Genomic DNA, 22033 nt, shown 5'->3' on the forward strand with positions numbered 1-22033 from the left:
ATGGCAGTATGTTAGTCCTTTTGGTCTTTTCACTAGAAGATTCTGCCATAATTTCTTTGAGCAATTACATTTTAAAGTTGTTCAAGCTTCTCTCTTGTTACATCTTTCTAGAAGACCTGTTCCAAGATCAGTATCTGCCTTATTCTATCTCTTTAAATGCCAATTGTTGAAATGAAGATGATTTGTATGAAGCATTGCATTTTTCTTTCAGATCCTTAAGTCCACCCAATCTATAGTGGTTATCACCCCTAGTTTCTCCAATGCCTAAACTCTTTTAAAGAAGAATAATGGTTGAAAGAAATATCCAATTCCTAGTATTTCCCCTCCTCTCCATTGGCCAAAATATAAAGAGAAGAATAAAGGAGACAGCACTGTGCACTTAGTAGAAACTAGAGCAGCACGTTTAAGAGATATCTTACTCTATTTCTGGCCAAGGAAACATAAAACGCAATTTAAGCTGCATATTGTAGGTTTGAAACTTAAGTAGGTGTTTCAATATCCCAAAAAACCAATATAATGAGAGGAGTTGGGACTTTGACACACCATAGATCTCCCTAGGACAAAAAGAACCAAACAATAAAAATCCTAGAGTATTAGAATTTATTCTACCTAATGGTAGATCCACATCCAGGCACCTTTAGGAGCACGACAACCATTACGTAATATGAACTTTGAGCCTAGATGTTCAAGGGAACAAACATTGCATTACATGTCACAAGGGTGACACCTGAAGCTCTCAAAACATAACTGTATAGCTTGAAGGAGTTAAAGCAACCAACACATTACTTGAAGAGTCAAAGAAAGAGAATCACAAACTTTGGCAGGATGACAAAGGCAAAAGGTAAATTAGGAAGTTAAAAAATATGCCATAATTTTTCATGTGTCAATTAGCTGCAATTTGGAAACTTGAGAGCGGTGATCTGTATTTGATTGAAACCCAAAAAGAAATCTACTGCACAGCTCATTGACCCTCTAGGGAACAACAGTATCTGTTTATAAATTTCCTTTTGCTTCTTTAAGCCCCCCCTGGATTTGAAATGATAATCATCACAAACAATGACAATCCTCTCCAAAACTGATGCACTTTCAAGAAAAATCTTTACTGCATGCATCTCTTTTTCATCTCCGCGAAATTCAGAAATTTCAATAGTCTTGAGGTGTGTCACAAAACATTTAGGCACTTTATCCAATACCCAATCATAGTTTTTATCATATCTGGGTAGGCAGAACACCTACATGGTTACCAAACACAAAATTAGCTACAGTAGTAATTTATAAGAGGTCGGGACACTGTAACAAAAGTTGCAGTTCAAACAAAGTTACCATTTGAAAATCAAGAAAGTCAAGACAAGGAGAGTTTTGGAGTATGGTTTGTACTGCTCCACAAGTAAACAAGGATTCCACACTTTCCAAGCTGAGTCTGGTCAGTTTGTAAAATACAGGCACATGGGCAAATAACTCTTCTGCATGATTCAGAACCTATGATAACAGAAAACATCTCAACAAGTTTCAAGTGAATAGAAATGACTGCTACAAAGGGATATATTTATTCATGTGATTAGCAGTTGGGAACATACCTCAACAGTACCATTAGATACTGTTAGCTTTTCCACACTACTGAGCCCACTAAGAAGCTTATAAACACGATGAGCATCTTGGTAACAATCTACTTCATTTCTTTCAAAGACTTGAATAGACACATCAACTATTGAGGATGAGTTGTAGAAGCAATAATCATTTATGAGTTCACCATCAAAAGAAAAAGATTTCAAACTAGTTCCAAAAATCACAACTTGACAACCATTAAAATCATTCTGATCATCTGCGTCAGCATTCAGGTCATCTTTATCATCATTTTCACCATACTTTTCAGTGAATAAGTATCTATCACTTATGAACAACCTTTGAAGCATTGGAGAAGAGATACAAACAGTCTTGACATTTTTCCAAATGCAGTCAACTATAGATAAGTTCTCCAGGATTGGGCAACCCGTAAAGAGCTGTTGGGTTGAATGATCATCAGAAAATATAACTTTCCCAAGAGTCAATATCTTGAGACTAGAAAAGCAAATACTTGAAGGGAGCTTGAGAGAGTGGAACATGTGAAGTGTCAATACTTCTAATGATTCACAAGTAAATAAGCAAGGCGACAATGCTAACAATTCCTGAAAGTTTCTAAGATACAGATTTAACACTTGAACCTTATGCTTCACAACAGAACAAATCCACGAGTTAATGTGAGATGTATCATATTGCACATTACATGACAGAGAGAAGTTTTTTATATTTGAAGGATCATGAAGTGCAAGCACTCTTTCCACAAATTTCATAAACATCAACCTCCTATCCAGTGCCCCTTCATCAAAATCAAGTTTGGGGATGGATGTCCATAGGTATTTCCATCTTTTTGATAATATGCTCGTTTGGATAGCATTTTTGGTTGAAAGGTATGACAAAATGTGCTGAAGAATTGGGTCTGGTAAATTGTCAATTTCCTTTCTGCTCTTATTAGCATTCTGTTTCTTTCTGAACTTTTGTTTCTTGGCCTTGTCCAAGGGAAAACTTACATCCATAGTATTGACGATTCTCCTACACCACATAACCCATTGTCAAATTAGTCTTTAGATGTCATAACAGCACCTCTGTTCATTCTGAAAAGAGTTCCAGAGAAGGATACACTTTTGCGTATGCCATTGAAATATTGACCCATAAAATAATTTTCAGGAACGTTTTGTGAATCTAACAAAGATACTTTGCAACAACAACAACTACAATAACCAAGCCTTTAGTGAATGTCATTGGCATTGCTTGCGCTCGTTTATGAGGAGAACCTGGGTTTGAAGCCCTCTTCCTCCATTGTTATAACTATCAAATTATATAAATATATATATATATATATATATATATATTTCCTAAAAAATTTTAGTTGGCTATAGATGTATTCTTTTCCACAATTTTATTTTAATCCGTTTGTTTCGATAAAAAATCATGTGTAAGAATAGCTTTTCGCATTTTTTAATGTTTGGTAGTATAAAAAAAAATGAGTAAAAATGAAAACTATCTCTAATAATCATAAAAAGTATAGCTTACTTTTCATAAGTTTTTATCTACTAAAATTTTTAAGAGATCATTCTCTAAAACTCATTTAAGATTGTTACCAAATGAAAATGAGATAGTTTTATAAAAAATATTTTTCAAAAAATGACTCATTTTCTAAAAAACATTAATGTCAGAACAACAGATCCAATTAATCCTCAACAACCATAGATGCTTATTAATTATATATATATATATAAAAATGGAAATCTTCAACATTCTGAATCCACCCAAATTTTTTTTTCTTTCTAATATTTTCTGTGCTTCTCTTTCCTCAAAACAAAATGGAAGAAAAACTAAAGCAAACCTAAAATACTAATCCCTCACCACCATGCATTTACCGATTATCCAGAATACCCATAAAGTTTCCAAGTCCTAAACTTTCTAAGCAAAGTGAGAAAAAAATTCACTCAACATTACCATCAAAACTAAGTTCAGAGACCCACATAGCGATTCTTATTCATTAGCGGGCAAAAAAAAAAAAAAAAACTGACCTGAAATGAAGCAGTCTTATTTATGGTTCTGAAAGTTAACCCAGTTCCTGAAAAACACAAAATGAGTCAAAAAAATATGTTGGGTTTGGATTGATTTTTTTCACTCGAACCCCAAGTTGGGAGTATCTTTCACAGAAATCTGTGTCTTTATTTGGGTTTTTTTTTTTTTTTTGCTGAATTTTATTTGGGTTTATCTTTAGCATTTGAAGTGCGGGAGCAAAAATATATTTTAGAGGTTGAAATTTATTAAGACGAATTATAAATAAAGAATAAAAAAGTTGTATAAAATTACTCCATGTCCTATAAAACTTCCCACTACTCCATTACGCAACTAAAACTACCCCATGTTCCTATAAAAAAATAAAAAAAAAATACCCCATGTTCTTAAAAAAATAAAATAAAATAAATAAAAACCTACATAGAAAAGCAGCCTCATTTAAGCGCAAAGTATATTTAATGAGGCTAGTACTATTGTAAGGAGATATTGATGTGTTGTGTCGTTACTAAAACATGATGACTGTGATTCGTCCCTTTAAATTGTTTTGAAACACATAGATGCAGTATCTATACTACTATTTAGATCTTTTTTTAAAATTTATTTATGGTAGTTATCATTTTTTGTTTAAGCCCCTAGATTACGATATTCATCACAAACGATGACAATCCTCTCCAAAATTGATGCACTTTCAAGAAAAATCTTTACTGCATGAATCTTTTCTTCATCTTCATGAAATTCATAAATTTCAATAATCTTGAGGTGTGTCACAAAACATGTAGGCATTGGATCCAATACCCAATCATAATTTTTATCATACCTGGGTAGGCAGAACACCTACATGGTTACCAAACAACACAAAATTAGCTACAGTGGCAATTCATAAGTGGTCGGGACACTATAACAAAAGTTGCAGTTCAAACAAAGCTGCCATTTGAAAATCAAGAAAGTCAAGACAAGGAGAGTTTCGGATTATGGTTTGTACTGCTCCACAAGTAAACAAGGATTCTACACTTTCCAGGCCGAGTCTGGTCAATTTGTAAAATATAGGCACATGGGCTAATGACTCTTATGCATGATTCAGAACCTATAATAATTGAAAACATCACAACAAGTTTCAAAAAAATCTACATATCCACAATAAGTCTGCCTAATATTTTAAAATTTTAAAACACCAAAGATTAGGCCTTCAAAAAATTCTTATTATCCACAATAGGTCTACTTAATATTGTTTTTATTTTTACAAATAACCTGATATATATCAACTAACTTTTTAAAAATTTTATACATAATTTAAATAATATAAAAGGGCTAGTAATATATTAATTAAGATTTTTTTTAATATAATAATTAAGTAAAAATATCATTAACAATAAACATAAACATGAAAAAATTATTTTTTTAATTTGACAAACATGTGTTATTATTTATTTAAATAGAAGCATAGAAAAATACGAAAATTTCAATGTCAACATTTGAATTATATAATGCATGAGCTACAAGCTCATATTATGTGGCTTCGAAATTAGTGGAACACTTCGCGATACTATTAGGAATCACACTTAGAAGATCACTTATTAGTATTTATATAATGCACATATGTAAAAGAAGTCAAATGATTATAAGTTCAATATTATTAATGATCATGGATTTACGGTTTTTAGCTTTTTGATATCCCTAAAATAGGATCTAAAGCTTCACCCTAGATTTCCTTACAAATTGTTTGGATTTGGGTGGGAGTTTAAATGTTTGTGGGGATTTTACACAAATTTCTTTAATACATTTAGTACTTCATTCCCAGTATCGAGGGTTTCTTCTCTCCCAACAACAAGGATAGTATAGGAGATCAATTAAAAAAACATTTGATAGGATAAATACATACCACAATTGCAATAATAATAGTGGCAAAGTGTACAATTTTATATTTTAATTTAAATAAAATATTACATTTCAGAATGTCATTTAATTTTAGTTAAATAATTATAATTTATTTTATTTTACTTTGTATGTTTATTGTCATGCTTTGCATATAATCGTGATATTTGGCCAATTTTTACACATACCCTTAAAAAATAACACTTGCTTAACAATGCCTTAACTACTTACGTTTGTTTGATTAAACAAAGAAAGCCAAACGACGAAACCAAAATATAGAATAAATCAAAGAAGTCAATTTCGTACCAGAGGTTGTTTTGATTTGGTTAGAGGAACAAAGTATTTTAATATCAATTGATAATGATGTATAGTTTTGGGATCACTACTATTTATATACTTTCAAACATATGTTTTTAATTATGTACATATGTATGCATTTATTTTTATGTTTATAGGAATGAACGTTATCAATGTAGAATTACCAAGCCCTATATGATAGAATGGTTACATATGAAGCTTGATAAACCATATATCACCTCGTGTTTAAGTGGGCATGATATAATAATAATAATAATAATAAACTCAGCAAGACTACATGTTTTTATCCACATACCATGCACACATGGAGAAATTTAATCACATGAAACGTCCATGCACCCAATAGAAATTAGAACATCATATACTCCCTTTTCTAGCTAGCCATGGGCACACCAAAAAACGTTTTAGCTACTTATTGTAACTTGAGTAGGTGTTTCAAAATCCCAAAACCTAAAGAATGAAAGGGCCTGAGACTTGTTATTCACCATAAATTTCCTTACGGTAAAAATAAGTAAAAAAAAAAATCGTAAATATTTTATATATAGGTGTCTATAAATTTGGTTGTAATATATGTAAGTTTACTTTGAAAAGTAAAAATGATAGATTGGTTTTGAAATTAAGGTTTTCTTAAAAGTCACTTAAGTGAGCCTTATGTGGTTCATTGTTGATGAAATACTGATTAACCAACAAATCACTTTTTATGGTGTTGATCGGTGAGGAAATAAGCCTGTGTGAGCGAAGTTGAGCGGGGAAGCTGATTGAAACCTAGTCCTGTCAAGCATCATTAAAGCGTGCTTGAGTAGAGATCAGTAAGGTATGCTTAAGCAATCCCTAGGTAAAAAGTTTTATTTTTTTTTATTTTTTTTTATTTTGTAGAATATGAGTTTTTCTTGTCTCAAGCAACTACTAAAGGCCTTAAAATGAATTTTGGGACTTGAACCAACAAAGTTGACTCTCCAAATTCATAATTTTACCAAACTTTTCCACCAATTACCAATAATTTAACAAAATATTCTCTTAAGTTGCTACTTACAGTATTCTTGGCTTAATTGTACCCCACAGACAAATTGGCAATAATCTTTTAGCGACACTTGTGGTAGGGGCAAATATTTTCTAAGAACAACGTTGATTTGTGCCTCTAAGTGATTGTGCAATGGTTGTAATTATAATATCAAAATTTTGAAAACTTCTTATACAATCAAGAGTGTAATGAGGCTAACTTCAAAAAATTAACACCAAAATAGCATTGAAATCACAAAATTATGTTTTGCAATCATTTTCAATTGGCATTTTTTGTTTTTAGTTTTTCTTTTTTTTTTTTGGGTTTAAAAAGCTTCATAAAATTTAAATGTTACTAAAATGTTTAGATGAGTGACTAAAATATAATCAAATAAAAAAATTAGAAAAAGAAAAAAATTGGAAAGGTGGTAAAGAGATAAAAGAATTAATTACCATCTATGTAAGGAGAAAATTCTGGGTGAGACGGGCATATACGACAGTCTCACTCTCACCTAATACCTTCCCCTATGTAAGAGTGGGGAATGGAATTGGTGGAGCCAATGCCAGGATTAGGCTTGTACCGGAGGCTAGAGAGGTATTCAATTTATGGGCCTCAATCATTTACAATTCACATTAAGGCTATTCTCTAAAGGAACGTCTTTTGAGTTTTCATTCTGCAGTTTTCTCCTTGCTAGTGATTCATCTCCATCATCTCTCTCGTTGTTGGGGGTGATACTGATGGTTATATTTAATATCCAAATTGTAATTGTTGCATTTACGGTGTTGAGAGTTAAACCTGTGTTTGTATAACCCTTAAATTTAGGATTTTAAAATTTTTAGTTTTACTTATTTATATCCCATGAGTTTCAAACCTGTAAATGAGTAGAATGGTGGTATTTTGGGATAGAAAAGAAAAATTCAAAAAAAGGAAGTTTCTTGAATAGTAGTATAGAGTATATAAGAAAAATAACATGTATACAAAATTTGAAAAACGATAATGTAACGTTTACTCAATGACCAACCCTACTAATAAGTAATAACCTTAGAATATATAATAAAACTTATCACTTCCATAAAATAAAAATAAAAGACTTATCACCAAGTAACAAAAAGAAAATTGATTAATTATTAGTTCTTTTTTTAACTGTATTTCAAGTATAATACAAAACTTATCACTTCCATAAAATAAAATAAAAACTTATCACCAAGTCACAAAAAGAAAATTAATTAATTATTAGTTCTTTTTTAACTATATTTCAAATATATTACAATTTGAAATGGCACATTAAAAGATTTGTTTTGTTTTTATTTTTTATAGAATAGAATTTCAAATGATGACTAATTTTATCACAAGACTAAGATACTAGTCAATTTTAAATAAATAAATAAAAATTGAGAGATAATTACATAGGCCCCAATCATTTTGTACATGGGAATGTGTAATTTAGCTATAAGAACCTTGACATTATGTCAAAATTTTAAAAACTACTTAGAATTTAAAATCTAATCCTAATATAACTCAAAGTCTTACCTAAAACCGAAACCCAATAGAAATAGGAAATAAAATCTTAAAGCGAAAAAAATAAGTTTCACAAAGTCCTAAACTAAATGAAAAACTAAACATTAATAATAGGCGAAACTACACTGTTGGTCCTTCAAATTTATCCTATGTGCGCAATTGGTCCCTCAAGTTTCAAATAAGTGCAATTTGTTCCTTAAGTTTTCAAAATGAGCCATATAAGTCCTTCTGTTAACTTCCGTTAGTAATGTTGCTTACATGGCTAATGGAATAATGATCTATAATTTTTTTTAATGACATGGCATTTCTTTTTATTAACAAATTAAAAAAATAAATTTACACGTAAAAGAAATCTAACCTGTTCCAATCAATTCTATAATTACACTATCTTCGTCTAAATACAATTAGAACAAGAGAAGGTATTACTAAAGTTTATATGCAAAAATGGCCCCAATACCACTGGTAGAAATTGCCAAAACAACTTAATCTAAACAGCTTAGCTAATCAGATTTCTAAACAATACTAGAAATTAACATATTCCTATACCATGCAAAAGAACCTATCAAACTCAACAATCGTTATCCCTGAGACCCTAACTTCTCAACTTCTCAAAGTCACCAAGAGCTTCCATTGATCTTTGCCATAGACACATATAGCCTTTGACGTAACACATTCTTTCTCTCTGCAACTTTTATTCTCTTCATTTTCTGTGTCCCAACCTCCATATCTGAACCCCTGTTTTCTCTCTTACACATACATATGCCTTTTGACACTCCAACAATCTTCAAAAAGTCTCTAAAAAGCATAACAGCACAAGAACCATATTCCTATCCATAGAATCCAGTCACTGCCGCCACCACCACCATCACACCTCTGCCCTGCGGCTTTGCCGAAAGTCGAAGTGAGATCCAACCACCCCACCAAGTCGGAAACTCCTCTGTCTCCGGCCACCAAAAACAATTGTATCGTTCAGTTGTTGCGAACACTGTAGTCGTTCTCATCTTCTTCTTCTTCTTCATGATCGATATCGAGCTCTTTGTCTTTGCTTTGAAAGATAATGGCCGGCTTGGAACGGTTCAATATCGCTATTGTGGGTTTTACTTGAATTAGAACAGGTCAATTTTTTTTTTTTTACTTGTAAATACATTTTTGTAATTTTTTAATAAAAAAGTACCACGTAATTAAAAAAAATGATATGTCATTATTCCGTTAAACACATAAGCAACATTACTAACAGAAGTTAACAGAAGGACTTATATGACTCATTTTGAAAACTTAAGGGACTAATTGTGCTCACTTGAAACTTACGGGACTAATTGCGCATACAGAGTAAACTTGAGGGACCAACAGTGTAATTTCGCCTTAATAATAATAGAGTCTTGTCCCAATTAAGTCTGTGTGTCTAGTATCCGCTATTTATATCCTCAATCTATAACTACAAAAATTAGGTCCTTTGTAGTTGTACTCTGGTTAAATAATGTATTATAAACCCAGTTTAAAATACTAATATTACTATTTTCGTGTGTATTCTAATAAGTATTATTGTTTACTCAAAAAAAAATTTACAACATTAAAACCAAATAAAGTACAAAAAAATAAATTAAAATTAAAATTAATTTCCAGAACACTCACACAGTCGGTGGAACTCAGTCGGTTTAACTTGCAAACCCTAGCTTGGGGACCAAGCTAACGCAATCTTATAAATTAATTCTCTCGTTACTATGTCTTAATTCGTCTAACATAACTCAGTCGGTGTTGTTGTTCTTGTTCTTTTTGTTGTCGCTGTTCTACTCTCTTTGTGAAATCTTCCGATAATCTACCATGACGGATGCGCTGTTGAAGTGGGCTGATCAAGAATGGAGTGAAGGAAACCAAAAGAAAGCCTACGAACTCGTAGAGATGGCCATCAAACTCGACCCTTATTTTGGAGGCGTGGCCAAGTACTACACTGCCTTATATATCCACCATGCCGGCGAGTTCAAGAAGAACAGGGTCGGCGGAGTTGATCTCTACGCAGTCCTCGGCTTCACGGCTGCTGATCACCTATCAATCACTCATGACTCCATCAAAGAAAGGTATTGCAAGTTCGCAAAGTTGGTGCATCCCAACGAGTTTCCCTCCCCAATGGCAGATGGCGCTCTCAAACTCATGGACATGGCGTGGGCGATCCTGGGTAACGAGTATAGCAGAGAAGACTATGATGTTTGTGTTGGTCTTCGTTGTCCAAAGCCAAGGAATATTGATATAGTAGAGGAGACTAGGAGTACTACTACTGATCAGAGGCCAAAGGTGGTTTATGTGAAAAGGTGTGCTGTTCTTGCGGCTAATCAGTGATCGGATGGTCCGAGTAAAAAATAGGATTATTATTTTCCTTCTTTGTATCTGTACAAAGAAAAAGATAAGAGTGAACGAGTATCTTGTATATATTTATGTAAAGATTCTTTGAATATTCAATGAAATTTTAGATGTTTTTAGCAAATTTTCATAGCAAAACAAATTGTCCGCGGTTTAGCAATACATTGGTTATTAATAGTGATGTGCATCTAATACATCAATCCAATTAAAATTTATCCAACCCAACTCAATGTTGATTTTTGTGTATTGATGATCAGTTACGTTGGACCTACTTTCACCCATCACATATATAATTTTATCTTATAACCTTTATTTAAGTTTTCTAGTTTGATTTATTTTGGTATTTTTTTTAAAATTGTTTTGATGACTTTGTAAATTTGTAACATAATTTAGACGTATTATTTAATACAATTTTATTTTTGAAACAACTATGGTGCTGTTGATCATGAATGCATTAACTCGTAATTGAGTATGCTCTAAGTCTCTGACCTTGTGAACTGCATTTAGGAAAAGAATAAAATTCCAATATCATGTCTCTCTCTCAAAAGTACAAAATATTTTATACAAAATTTTAAGTATGTTCTTATTTTTAAGATGGTGTAGAGATAAAATGAAATTTCCCATATTTCCTTATTTCTTAAATTTCCTCAGTGATTAATTTAAATTCATAGGCAATTTGGCCATAAATAAAACAGATATATCATATAAGAAAGTGCCATAAACTCGGCATCTGTCATGATACCAGCCCACCATAACATCACCTGTCACAAGTCACAAGTAAAATTTTTTCATGAGACTTGGTAGATCAATCAAGTTGGAAAAAGGAAAATTATGCTGTTACAGAAACAGAACATTTGTACTTGCTGCATGAATTAGATTCTCAATTACGGATCTTTTAGCTAAGTTGTTTAAAGAAGATTGGGGATACTTATTCCTAATAGCTGAATGGTTCAATACTTCAAGAACTCTTAACTGCATGGTCTAGCTAGTCATCTGCTTGGATATAGATGGTATATGTCATTGACTAATCTCCGCTTTTCATTGTCCAAGGCCACTTTTCATTGTTTTCAATAGCTATTAAGTTTCAATTTATCATGACCAACGTGAAGGAAGATAAAAATCTCAGCAACGAATGATAAGGTTGCAAAGTCTGCATTAATTGTTAGACAAATTTAAAATTTAGCAGAAGACAAATGGATTCAAATGGCCAGAATGACTTCTAAGATCGCATACTTGGTAGTAGTGCTGAAATTACTGCAAATGGATTCAATTGGCCAGAAAAACTTATGTTCAGACTTCACACTTTACACTATTGGGAGTCTTCTACATTTAGTTTATCTTAAATTACTGCAAATTTGAGTAATCATGTGTTACATGGGAGTGAAGAGAGAGGGACTATTGATCATCATATAAAGATTAGGATTATGAATTATTGGAACATCCCTGAGCATGAGTATGGTCTTGTTCTTAGCTTGAGTGGAGGGTCTGCTTTTAAATTGCTAGCTGAATCATACAATGGCTTTAGAGTGCTACAGAGATAGGTGCTAAGTGTATGGTGCATTGTTCAAATGGCCAGCATTGAAATTGTTCTCCACTATGTTACAAGCTTAAACAGGACCGGAGAACGGAAAATATGTTATGGGGATATGCTCATGTATTTGAGCTAGTCCACATTCTACACAGAAAAGGAAGAAAAGTAGGAAAATGAAGAAGAATAAGAGAGAGTTAGTACTTAGTGGTTGATTTTTTCCATGGGTTTAGTTGTTAGTGGGTCTGTGGGTGTACTCGGATAATTTGGGCTTTTGCTGGACAAGCTGCAGCATTTAAAATGTTTGAGACAATTAAAAGGAAGCCACAAATAGATGCTAAGGACACTAGTGGCCTTAAATTTGATGATATTCATGGAGATAGAGAACTAAGGGATGTGTGTTTCAGTTATCCTTCAAGACCTGAAGTCTGAAGAACAAATATTCAATGGATTTCTCTTTCAATGCCTGGTGGTACAACTGCTGCTTTGGTTGGACAGAGTGGAAGTGGGAAATCAACAGTTATCAGTTTGATTGAGAGATATTATGACCCGCAAGCTGGAGATGTTCTTATTGGCAAGATTAACCTCAGAGAGTTCCAACTAAAATGGATCAAACAGAAAATTGGCCTCGTCAGCAAGGAACCTGTATTGTTACTTGTAGCATTTAAGACAATATCGCCTATGGGAAGGACAGTGCAACTACTGAAGAGACAAGAGTTGCTGCTGAGCTTGCCAATGCTGCTAAATTCATAGATAAACTTCCTCAGGTTTAATTCTTCATCTAATCTTTCATTTAAAATGATTTATTAGTTTGCAATTCCTCGTGGAATTTTATATTTTTTATACATGATTGTATTCTCATGTTTTTATTTACTCTCTCTGTAGAAAGATAAACATATATGTGAATTGAGTTTTACAGAATTTAAAGTTTTTCATAATGTGGTTTTGTGTCTGACGTATTCAGGGACTAGACACTATTGTTGGTGAGCATGGAACTCATCTATCTGGGGGCCAAAAGCAGAGATACCATCTAGGTAATCATCACCAATTAGTTTTAAAATGTTGAATTATTTCCTTATCATTGTCTTTTTGTATTCTATATAAACCCTAGCCTATACGGGTTCTATGTAATGCATCTAAAATTATATCAATAAAGTTTCATTTAACTTATCCTACATATATAGTATTAGAGCAGGTTGATCCAGACCTATGAATAATCTTTCATAGCTTCAGCATTTACATTTTTGTTACCCCCAAACCTCTCATCCAATGAATGCTATATCTATCCTCCCCAAGTCCAACTACACACACTTTCATCCATTCATGCATTCACAAAATCCATAAATGTAATTTTTTTTAATCGTCTTTTTATTTGAAGATTCTGTCACATCAATTCTTTGGGTATTACACTTTGAAGTTGTTCAAGTTTCTCTCTTGTTACATCTTTCTAGAAGACATGTTCCAAAATCCGTATCTGCCTTATTCTCTCTCTTTGTTTGAATGCCAATTGTTGAAATGAAGATGATTCCTTATTCTCTCTCCAAAATCCATTTTTATTTCAGATACCAAAGTCCACCAAATCTATAGTGATTACATCCATAGTTTCTCCCCATACCTAAACTCTTTTAAAGAAGAAAAATAGTTGAAAGAACCATCCACTTCCTAGCATTTCCCCTCCTCTCCATTAGGCCAAAATATATACAGAAGAATAGAGGAGACGGCACAATACAAAACTACACGTTTTAGCCCAACCAACATACCATCCATACAAGGAGAGATTTAATCACGGGATATGTCCATGCACTTAATAGAAACTAGAGCAGCATATTTAAGACATCTCTTACTCCATTTTTGGCCAAGGGCACATAGAAAGCAGTTTAAGCCGCATATTTTAAGTTTGTAACTTGAGTAGATGTTTCAATATCCCAAAAACCAAAATAATGAGAGGAGCTGGGACTTGGATTCACCATAGATCTCCCTATGATAAAAGAAACAAACAATAAAAATCCTAGAGTATTACAATTTAATCAGCCTACTGGTAGATCCACATCCAAGCCCTTTCAGGTGCACAGCAACCAATACGTAATATGAATTTTGAGCCTAGACGTTCTTGGGAACGAACATTGCATTACACATCACAAGGATGACACTTGAAACTCACAAAATATATCTGCATAGCTTGAAGGAGTCAAAGCAACCAACACATCAAATTACTTGAAGAGTTGAAGAAACAGAATCACAATAATTGGCAGGATGACAAAGGCGAAAGGTAAATTATGAAGTTAAAAAATATACCATAGTTTTTGATGTGTCAGCAACAATATGGAAACTTGAGAGTAGTGATATGTATTTGATTGAAACCCAAAAAGAAATCTATTGCACAGCTATTTGACCGTCTGGGGAACAACACTATCTGTTTATAAATTTCCTTTTGCTTCTTTAAGCCCCCCTGGATTTGAAACGGTATTCATCAAAAACAATGAATATCGTTATTGTGACATAAAACATTATTTATTCCCACTCATCATACGGGTCTGCGACTAGTATATAATAAAACTTATCACCAACACCAAGTCACAAAAAGAAATTTGATTAATTATTAAATCTTTTTTAACTGTAAATTTCAAGTCTAATACAATTTGCAATGGCACGATAAAGGTGTTTTTTTTTTTTTTTTTTTATAGAATAGAATTTCACCAAATAGGGTTCACTTCATGATGATTGATCTTATTATATGACTAAGACACAAGCCAATTTTTGCAAAATATTTAAAAGCTTCGTTTATAGTTTAACTGAGTAATTGCTTGGAAAATAATGGTATACTTTTAGCAAAATATTCACAAAGTCCTAAACTAATAAATGAAAAACTTCACATCAAAAAAAAAAAAAATAAATGAAAAACTAAACATTAATAATAATAGATTCCTGTCCCAATTAAGCCTCTTAAAAATTACAACATTAAAACCAAATAAAGTACGGAAAAAAAAAATAAAAATAAAAATTAATTTCCAGAACACTAACACAGTCGGTGGAACTCAGTCGGTTTAACTTGCAAACCCAAGCTTGGGGCCCAAGCTAACGCAATCTTATAAATTAATTCTCTCATTACTATGTCTTAATTCGTCTAACATTACTCAGTCGGTGTTGTTGTTCTTCTTCTTTTTGTTGTTGCTGTTCTACTCTCTTTGTGAAGTCTTCCGATCATCCACAATGACGGATACGCTGTTGAAGTGGGCTGATCAAGAATGGAGTGAAGGAAACCAAAAGAAAGCCTACGAACTCGTAGAGATGGCCATCAAACTCGACCCTTATTTTGGAGGCATGGTCAAGTACTACACTGCCTTATATATCCACCATGCCGGCGAGTTCAAGAAGAACAGGGTTGGCGGAGTTGATCTCTACGCAGTCCTCGGCTTCACGGCTGCTGATCACCCATCAATCACTCATGACTCCATCAAAGAAAGGTATTGCAAGTTCGCTAAGTTGGTGCATCCCAACGAGTTTCCCTCCCCAATGGCAGATGGCGCTCTCAAACTCATGGACATGGCGTGGGCAATCCTGGGTAACGAGTTTAGCAGAGAAGACTATGATGTTTGTGTTGGTCTGCATTGTCCAAAGCCAAGGCATATTGATAAACCAGTCGAGACGTCAATGACTACTGCTGATCAGAGGCCAAAGGTGATTTATGTGAAAAGGTGTGCTCCAGAAGGGGTGTAGAGTCTGTAGACTGAGCAAGGCCAAGAGAGGTTTTGGGGGTATAGCAAGTAAAATAGATAGGAATTTTTTTTTTCGTTGTTTGAAATTTCCTATTAGTTTTCGTCTGTACAAAGAAAAAGATGGAGTGAACGAGTATCTTGTATACATTTATGTAAAGATTCTTTGAATATTCAATGAAATTCTAGATGATTTTAGCAATATTAAAAAATAATAATTTCCATGGTTTTTTTTTTTTTTTTTTTTAATTTCCATGGTTTTAATAATACATTAGGGTGTTCAGGTTATTACTTATTAACAGGGATGTGCATCTAATCCACAAGTTGGAATCTTATTAATAGTCCTAACTATATATACAACTTTATTTAGTGCTTAGTGGTTGATTTCTTCAATGGGTTTAATTGTTAGTGGGTCTGTGGGTGTATATCTATCATTTCTTTGGGCATTACATTTTGAAGTTGTTAAAGTTTCTCTCTTTTTGTTTGAATGCCAATTGTTGAAATAAAGATGATGTGTATGAAGCATTGCATTTTTCTTTCAGATACCAAAGTCCACCAAATCTATATTGGTCACTGGTCACATCCTTAGTTTCTCCAAATACCTGAACTCTTTTAAAGAAGAATTATGGTTGAAAGAACCATCCAATTCCTAGTATTTCACCTTCTCTCCGTAGGCCTGTCCTACATGTTTTAACCCAATCCACGTACCATCCATACAGGGAGAGATTTAATCACAAGATATGTCCATGCACTAAATAGAAGCTAGAGCAGCATATTTAAGACATACCTTGCTCTATTTCTGGCCGAGGGCACATCCAAAGCAGTTTAAGCTGCATATTGAAGTCTGTAAGTTGAGTAGATGTTTCAATATCCCAAAAAACCAATATAATGAGAGGAGCTGGAACTTAGATTCACCGTAGATCTCCATAGGATAAAAAGAACCAAACAATAAAAATCCTAGAGTATTAGAATTTATTCTACCTACTGGTAGACCCACATCCAAGCCTTTTAGGTGCACAGCAACCATTATGTAATATGAATTTTGAGCCTAGATGTTCATGGGAACATAACATTGCATTACACGTCACAAAGGTGACACTTGATGACCCGAAGCTCTCAAAACATAACTGTATAGCTTGAAGGAGTTAAAGTAACCAACACATTAAATTGCTTGAAGAGTCAAAGAAAGAGAATCACAAAAGGTAAATTAAGAAGTTAGAAAATATGCCATAATTTTTCATGTTTCAGTTAGCCGCAATATGGAAACTTGAGAGCAGTGATCTGTATTTGATTGAAACCCAAAAAGAAATCTACTGCACAGCTCATTGGCCCTCTGGGGAACTCAGTATCTGTTTATAAATTTCCTTTTGCTTCTTTAAGCCCCCCCTCCTCCCTTTGGATTGCAACATATTCATCACAACCAATGACAATCCTCTCCAAAACTGATGCATTCTCAAGAAAAATATTTACTGCATTCATCTCATTTTCATCTCGTGGAAATTCAGAAATTTTGATAGTCTTGAGGTGTGTCACAAAACATGCAGGCACTGGATCCAATACCCAATCATAATTTTGATCATATGCAGGTAGGCAGACCACCTACATGGTTACCAAACAAAACAAAATTAGCTGCAGTGCCAATTCATAAGTGGTCAGGCACAGTAACAAAAGTTGCAGTTCAAACAAAGTTACCATTTGAAACTCAAGAAAGTCAAGACAAGGAGAGTTCTGGAGTATGGTCTGTACTGCTCCACAAGTAAACAAGGTTTCCAGACTTTCCAAGCTGAGTCTAGTCAATTTGTAAAATACAGGCAGATGGGCAAATAACTCTTCTGCATGATTAAGAACCTATGATAATTGAAAACATCACAAGAAGTTTCAAGTGACCCCCTTAAGAAGTGAATTGATAATAGAAATGGCTGCTACAAAGGGACACATTTATTCATGTGATTAGCAGTTGGGAACATACCTGAACAGTACCATCATATATTGCTAGCTTTTCCACACTACTGAGCCCACTAAGAAGCTTAAATACACGATGAGCATCTTGGTAACAATCAACTTCGTTTCTTTCGAAGGCTTCAATAGATGCATCAACTATTGAGGATGAGTTGTAGAAGCAATAATCATTTATGAGTTCACCATCAAAAGCAAACCATTCCAAACTAGTTCCCAAAATCACAACTAGACAACCATTTGAATCATTCTCATCTGCATCAGCATTCAGGTCATCTTTATCATCATTTTCACCATATTTTTCAGTGAATAAGTATCTATCACTTATGAACAACCTTCGAAGCATTGGAGAAGAGATACAAACAGCCTTGACATATTTCCAAATGCAATCAATTATAAATAAGTCCTCCAGGATTGGGCAACCCGTAAAGAGCTGTTGTGTTGAATGATCATCAGAAAATATAACTTTCTCAAGAGTCAATCTCTTCAGACAAGAAAAACTAATACTTGAAGGGAGCTTGAGAGAGTGGAACATGTGAAGTATCAATACTTCTAATGATTCACAAGTAAATAAGCAAGGCGGCAATGCTAACGGTTCTTGAAAGTTTCTAAGATACAGATCTAACACTTGAACCTTATGCTTCACAACAGAACGCATCCAACCATTAATGCGAGATGTATCATATTGCACATTACATGACAAAGAGAATCTTTTTATGTTTGAGGGACCATGAAGTGCAAGCACTCTTTCCACAAATTTCATGAACATCATCCTCCTATCCGGTGCCCCTTCATTAAAATCAATTTTGGGGATGGATGTCCATAGGTATTTCCATCTTTTTGATAATATGCTCGTTCTAACAGCTTCTTTGGTTGAAAGGTATGACAAAATGTGCTGAAGAATTGGGTCTGGTAAATTGTTGATTCCCTTTCTGCTCTTATTAGCATTCTGTTTCTTTCTGAACTTTTTTTTCTTGGCCTTGTCTAAAGGAAAACTTACATCCATAATATTGATGATTCTCCTACAACACATAACCCATTGTCAAATTAGTCTCTAGCTATCATAACAGCACCTTTTGGCTTTTGACATTCTGCAAAGAGTTCTAGAGAAGAATACGCCTCTGGGTATGCTATCAAAGTATGCATTCATAAAAAAATTTTCAGGAACTTTTTGTGAAAATACCATAAAGGATTTACAACAACCAATCCTTATTCCCAAAAGCAAATAGCCTTGTAGCCCAACGGCATTGCCTGCTCTCCTTTGTGGGTTCTAAGTCCCCTTCCTCCATTGTTATAATGATCAAATCATCAAAAATAAATAAAATTACTCCCAAAATTTTGGGGTAGGCTATAGATGTATAATGAATTATTTTCCACCATTCTATTCTAAATCCAATCCTCTAACACATAGAAGATTTTATTAAAAGAATAATAATAATAATAATAAATTGAAAACTAATATTGGAAATTTTCAACATTCTAAATCCAACCCAACTTTTGTTTTTCATTTCTAATATTTTCTGTGCTTCTCTTTTCTCAGAACAGATGGAAGAAAAGCTAAAACAAACCTAAAATACTAATCCCTCTCCCCCATGCATTTACCGATTATCCTGAATACCCATAAATTTTCAAGCCCCAAACTTTCTAAGCAAAGTGAGAAAATTTCACTCAACATTACCATCAAAACTAAGTTCAGAGACCCACGAGGCAATTCTTATTCATTTGCGGACAACAAATACGTACAATAAAATAAAAATAGAGGAACTGACCTGAAAGCACTCTTATTTATGGTCTGAATGTTAATCCATTCCCTGAAAGAACAAAATGAGTCACAAAATGTTGGTTTTGGACTGGGTTTTCACTTTTCACTCTACCCAAGTTGGAGTATCTTTCACAGAACTCTGCGGTACTGGTATGCTTTGAAGTATGGGAGCAAGAATATATGAAAATTTTCATATATTTTTGCTCAAACCTTTTTTTTTTTTTTTTTTTTGGCTCAAACACGGTTTTGTGAAATTTACCCGGTTTATTAATACTTAATAGCATTCTAATCTGCAAAAATTTATGGTATTTTAGTTTAAGAAATTACTTTATTTATTTTATATACTTAAAAATTAAAATAATTCATGTTAAATTATTTATTTTACATTGCATTTCATTAAAATATAAATTTTTTAAAAAAATAATTCACGTTTGATTATTTATTTTAGACTATATTTTGTTAAAATATAATTTTTTTTTAATTTTTTTTCTTTCTTTATATAAAGTACGTAAAATAAATACAAAATAATTAGTGTCATCAACCACATTGTTACCACTAAATTTGACAAAACTGTTGGTTAGTCCAACATGGAAATCAGATTGTTATTTAGTCATCATTCGCATAGGAATAGGATGCTCCAAGCCTACGTTTTGGCCCATTTAAGATGTTAAAAATGGATAAAATTATCGGGTTTATTTCGTGGAATTCATATAGTTTCACCACAATGTTAGTTTTTTTTTTTTTTTGAATCCAAACTTCCATCACTTTAATGCCCCTGCATATGTTATAAGTTCACGTTACTGAACTCAGCATATAGTCTAAATTGGGAAATTGGTTTTCATGGAGTCCATGCAATCATTTGATAGAGAAAAGCAAATATCATCTACTATGAATAAAATGATAAATTTATATGAATTGAATGGTTTATGTACACTTACATGATTATTTAAATTTAAGGTACATTGCTTAGAGTCTTGTGATTGAATTGACATATTTTAGTGTTTCCTAAAGAGACGTCCAGAATTTAAATCACCCTCCCCTATTGTAACTATCGAATTATCCAATAATAATAGTAAGGAATGTCCTTATTTAATAAAATTTCATAAAACTAAATTTTAATTCACATCCTTAATATTTGAGGTAATTTTGATTTGCTCCTTAGTTTTAAAATTTAGATTCATACCCCTAAAATAATTTATCAATTAAAACTACCCCTACTATCCATGTGCGTTGATGACTAATCTCCACCCACCCCCATTTTCCTTCCCTCTCTCTTTTCACACCAACCAAACAACTAAAAATCTCATTTTCCTCTCCCATTTCATCCTCTATTTTCCATTCTTTCCCTTTTCACCCAAGAAGGTGAATATTTTTTTTATCTAAATTGTGTATTTTTTCTCATAACAAAATTAGAACATTCTACCAAAAGAAAAAATAAGGGAAAATGGGAAATTAGATATAAAAAGATATTTTAAAAAGTGTTAAATATTTTGTTTATGGACAAAGTTTGGAGCCTTGAGCTCCAACCTCCATAAAAAGATGACAATTGTCCTTATCATATACAATGCACATGACTATTTAACCTAACCAACCAAGAGAGTCATGTGTATTGCACATAACATGACTTATATCATTTTCCTATTGGTGGTCAAAACCCAAGGCTTCAAACATGTTTAAAGAAAAAAAAAAATATATATATATATATATATAAAGTTATTTATTTATTCATTTATTGACATGGACAAAACAACATAATATTTAAGAAACAACTTACTAAAAGATATGGATACAAAAGCTTCTTCCAAACGTTCACTAATGTTAGGAGTACGGATCAAAACATTAATACTTTAGGGAATAAAATCAAAATTATTTTAAATTTAATGACGTAATCTACAATGTCACCATTTCCTAATTAATATTGTTGTTTTTGGATAAATACAATAAGATTTCAACCTAATTAATATGAAAAATGATATGTCTACAACATTTCTACAACATTTTTACAACAAATCCTAAATGGCAAGTTGTTACTAGTTATTATTGTTGGGGCAAAAAAGTAATCTTAGCGTTAGTTTGAAATTTGAACCAATAACCACTAACCACCTGTGATTTGTTATAAAAATGTTGTAGAAATGTTGTAGACGTAGCATCTCTCAATTAATATTACTCTTTAGTGAATGCAAACTCTAACAACTTTTTTTTTTTTTTTGGGAAAGTTTACTCAAATATAGATTTTCTTTTAAAAAAATTATCCATAAATAATTAAAAGTAATGATTAATTAATTTTCTTTACAAAATTATCCATAATTAATTAAAAGTAATGATTAATTAATTTCATCACATTTAAGATTATAATTACATTTTTTCAAAAAAAAATTAACAATCTAACATGATTTTATACTAACTAATAAGCAACTTAACAA

General features: G+C 32.6%; 2 protein-coding genes across 3 annotated transcripts; both read right to left on the reverse strand.

Annotated features, from left to right (window-relative positions):
* Window positions 1-871: 871 nt before the first annotated feature.
* On the reverse strand, window positions 872-3736 carry LOC115993073 (F-box/LRR-repeat protein At3g58900-like). Its single transcript, XM_031117353.1, has 4 exons — window positions 3591-3736; window positions 1578-2589; window positions 1324-1479; window positions 872-1232 (listed from the first exon to the last, which is right to left on the reverse strand). The coding sequence occupies exons 2-4, from the start codon at window positions 2571-2573 to the stop codon at window positions 888-890; spliced, it is 1497 nt and encodes a 498-aa protein (XP_030973213.1). The 5' UTR covers window positions 2574-2589; window positions 3591-3736; the 3' UTR covers window positions 872-887.
* Window positions 3737-16903: 13167 nt separating this feature from the next.
* On the reverse strand, window positions 16904-19767 carry LOC115992286 (F-box protein At4g22280-like). 2 transcript variants are annotated; one of them, XM_031116439.1, is made up of 4 exons: window positions 19618-19767; window positions 17862-18870; window positions 17585-17740; window positions 16904-17491 (listed from the first exon to the last, which is right to left on the reverse strand). In XM_031116439.1, exons 2-4 carry the CDS (start codon window positions 18852-18854, stop codon window positions 17246-17248), a joined length of 1395 nt encoding a protein of 464 aa, XP_030972299.1. In that variant the 5' UTR covers window positions 18855-18870; window positions 19618-19767; the 3' UTR covers window positions 16904-17245. The 2 variants fall into 2 exon arrangements, with proteins under 2 accessions (XP_030972299.1, XP_030972298.1); XM_031116438.1 differs by lacking the exon at window positions 19618-19767 and having other exon boundaries at window positions 17862-19603.
* Between the last annotated feature and the right edge of the window lie 2266 nt (window positions 19768-22033).

This window comes from Quercus lobata, chromosome 5 (assembly GCF_001633185.2).
Source record: "Quercus lobata isolate SW786 chromosome 5, ValleyOak3.0 Primary Assembly, whole genome shotgun sequence".
Lineage (NCBI taxonomy): Eukaryota > Viridiplantae > Streptophyta > Magnoliopsida > Fagales > Fagaceae > Quercus > Quercus lobata.

Coding starts and splice junctions, on each gene's coding strand:
- LOC115993073 (XM_031117353.1), bottom strand. CDS start 2,573: ATGGATGTAAGTTTTCCCTTGGACAAGGCCAAGAAACAAAAGTTCAGA. Junction 1,480..1,577: donor TATCTAATGGTACTGTTGAG/GTATGTTCCCAA, acceptor CTGTTATCATAG/GTTCTGAATCATGCAGAAGA. Junction 1,233..1,323: donor ACTTTCTTGATTTTCAAATG/GTAACTTTGTTT, acceptor GTAACCATGTAG/GTGTTCTGCCTACCCAGATA.
- LOC115992286 (XM_031116438.1), bottom strand. CDS start 18,881: ATGTGTTGTAGGAGAATCATCAATATTATGGATGTAAGTTTTCCTTTA. Junction 17,741..17,861: donor TATATGATGGTACTGTTCAG/GTATGTTCCCAA, acceptor CAATTATCATAG/GTTCTTAATCATGCAGAAGA. Junction 17,492..17,584: donor ACTTTCTTGAGTTTCAAATG/GTAACTTTGTTT, acceptor GTAACCATGTAG/GTGGTCTGCCTACCTGCATA.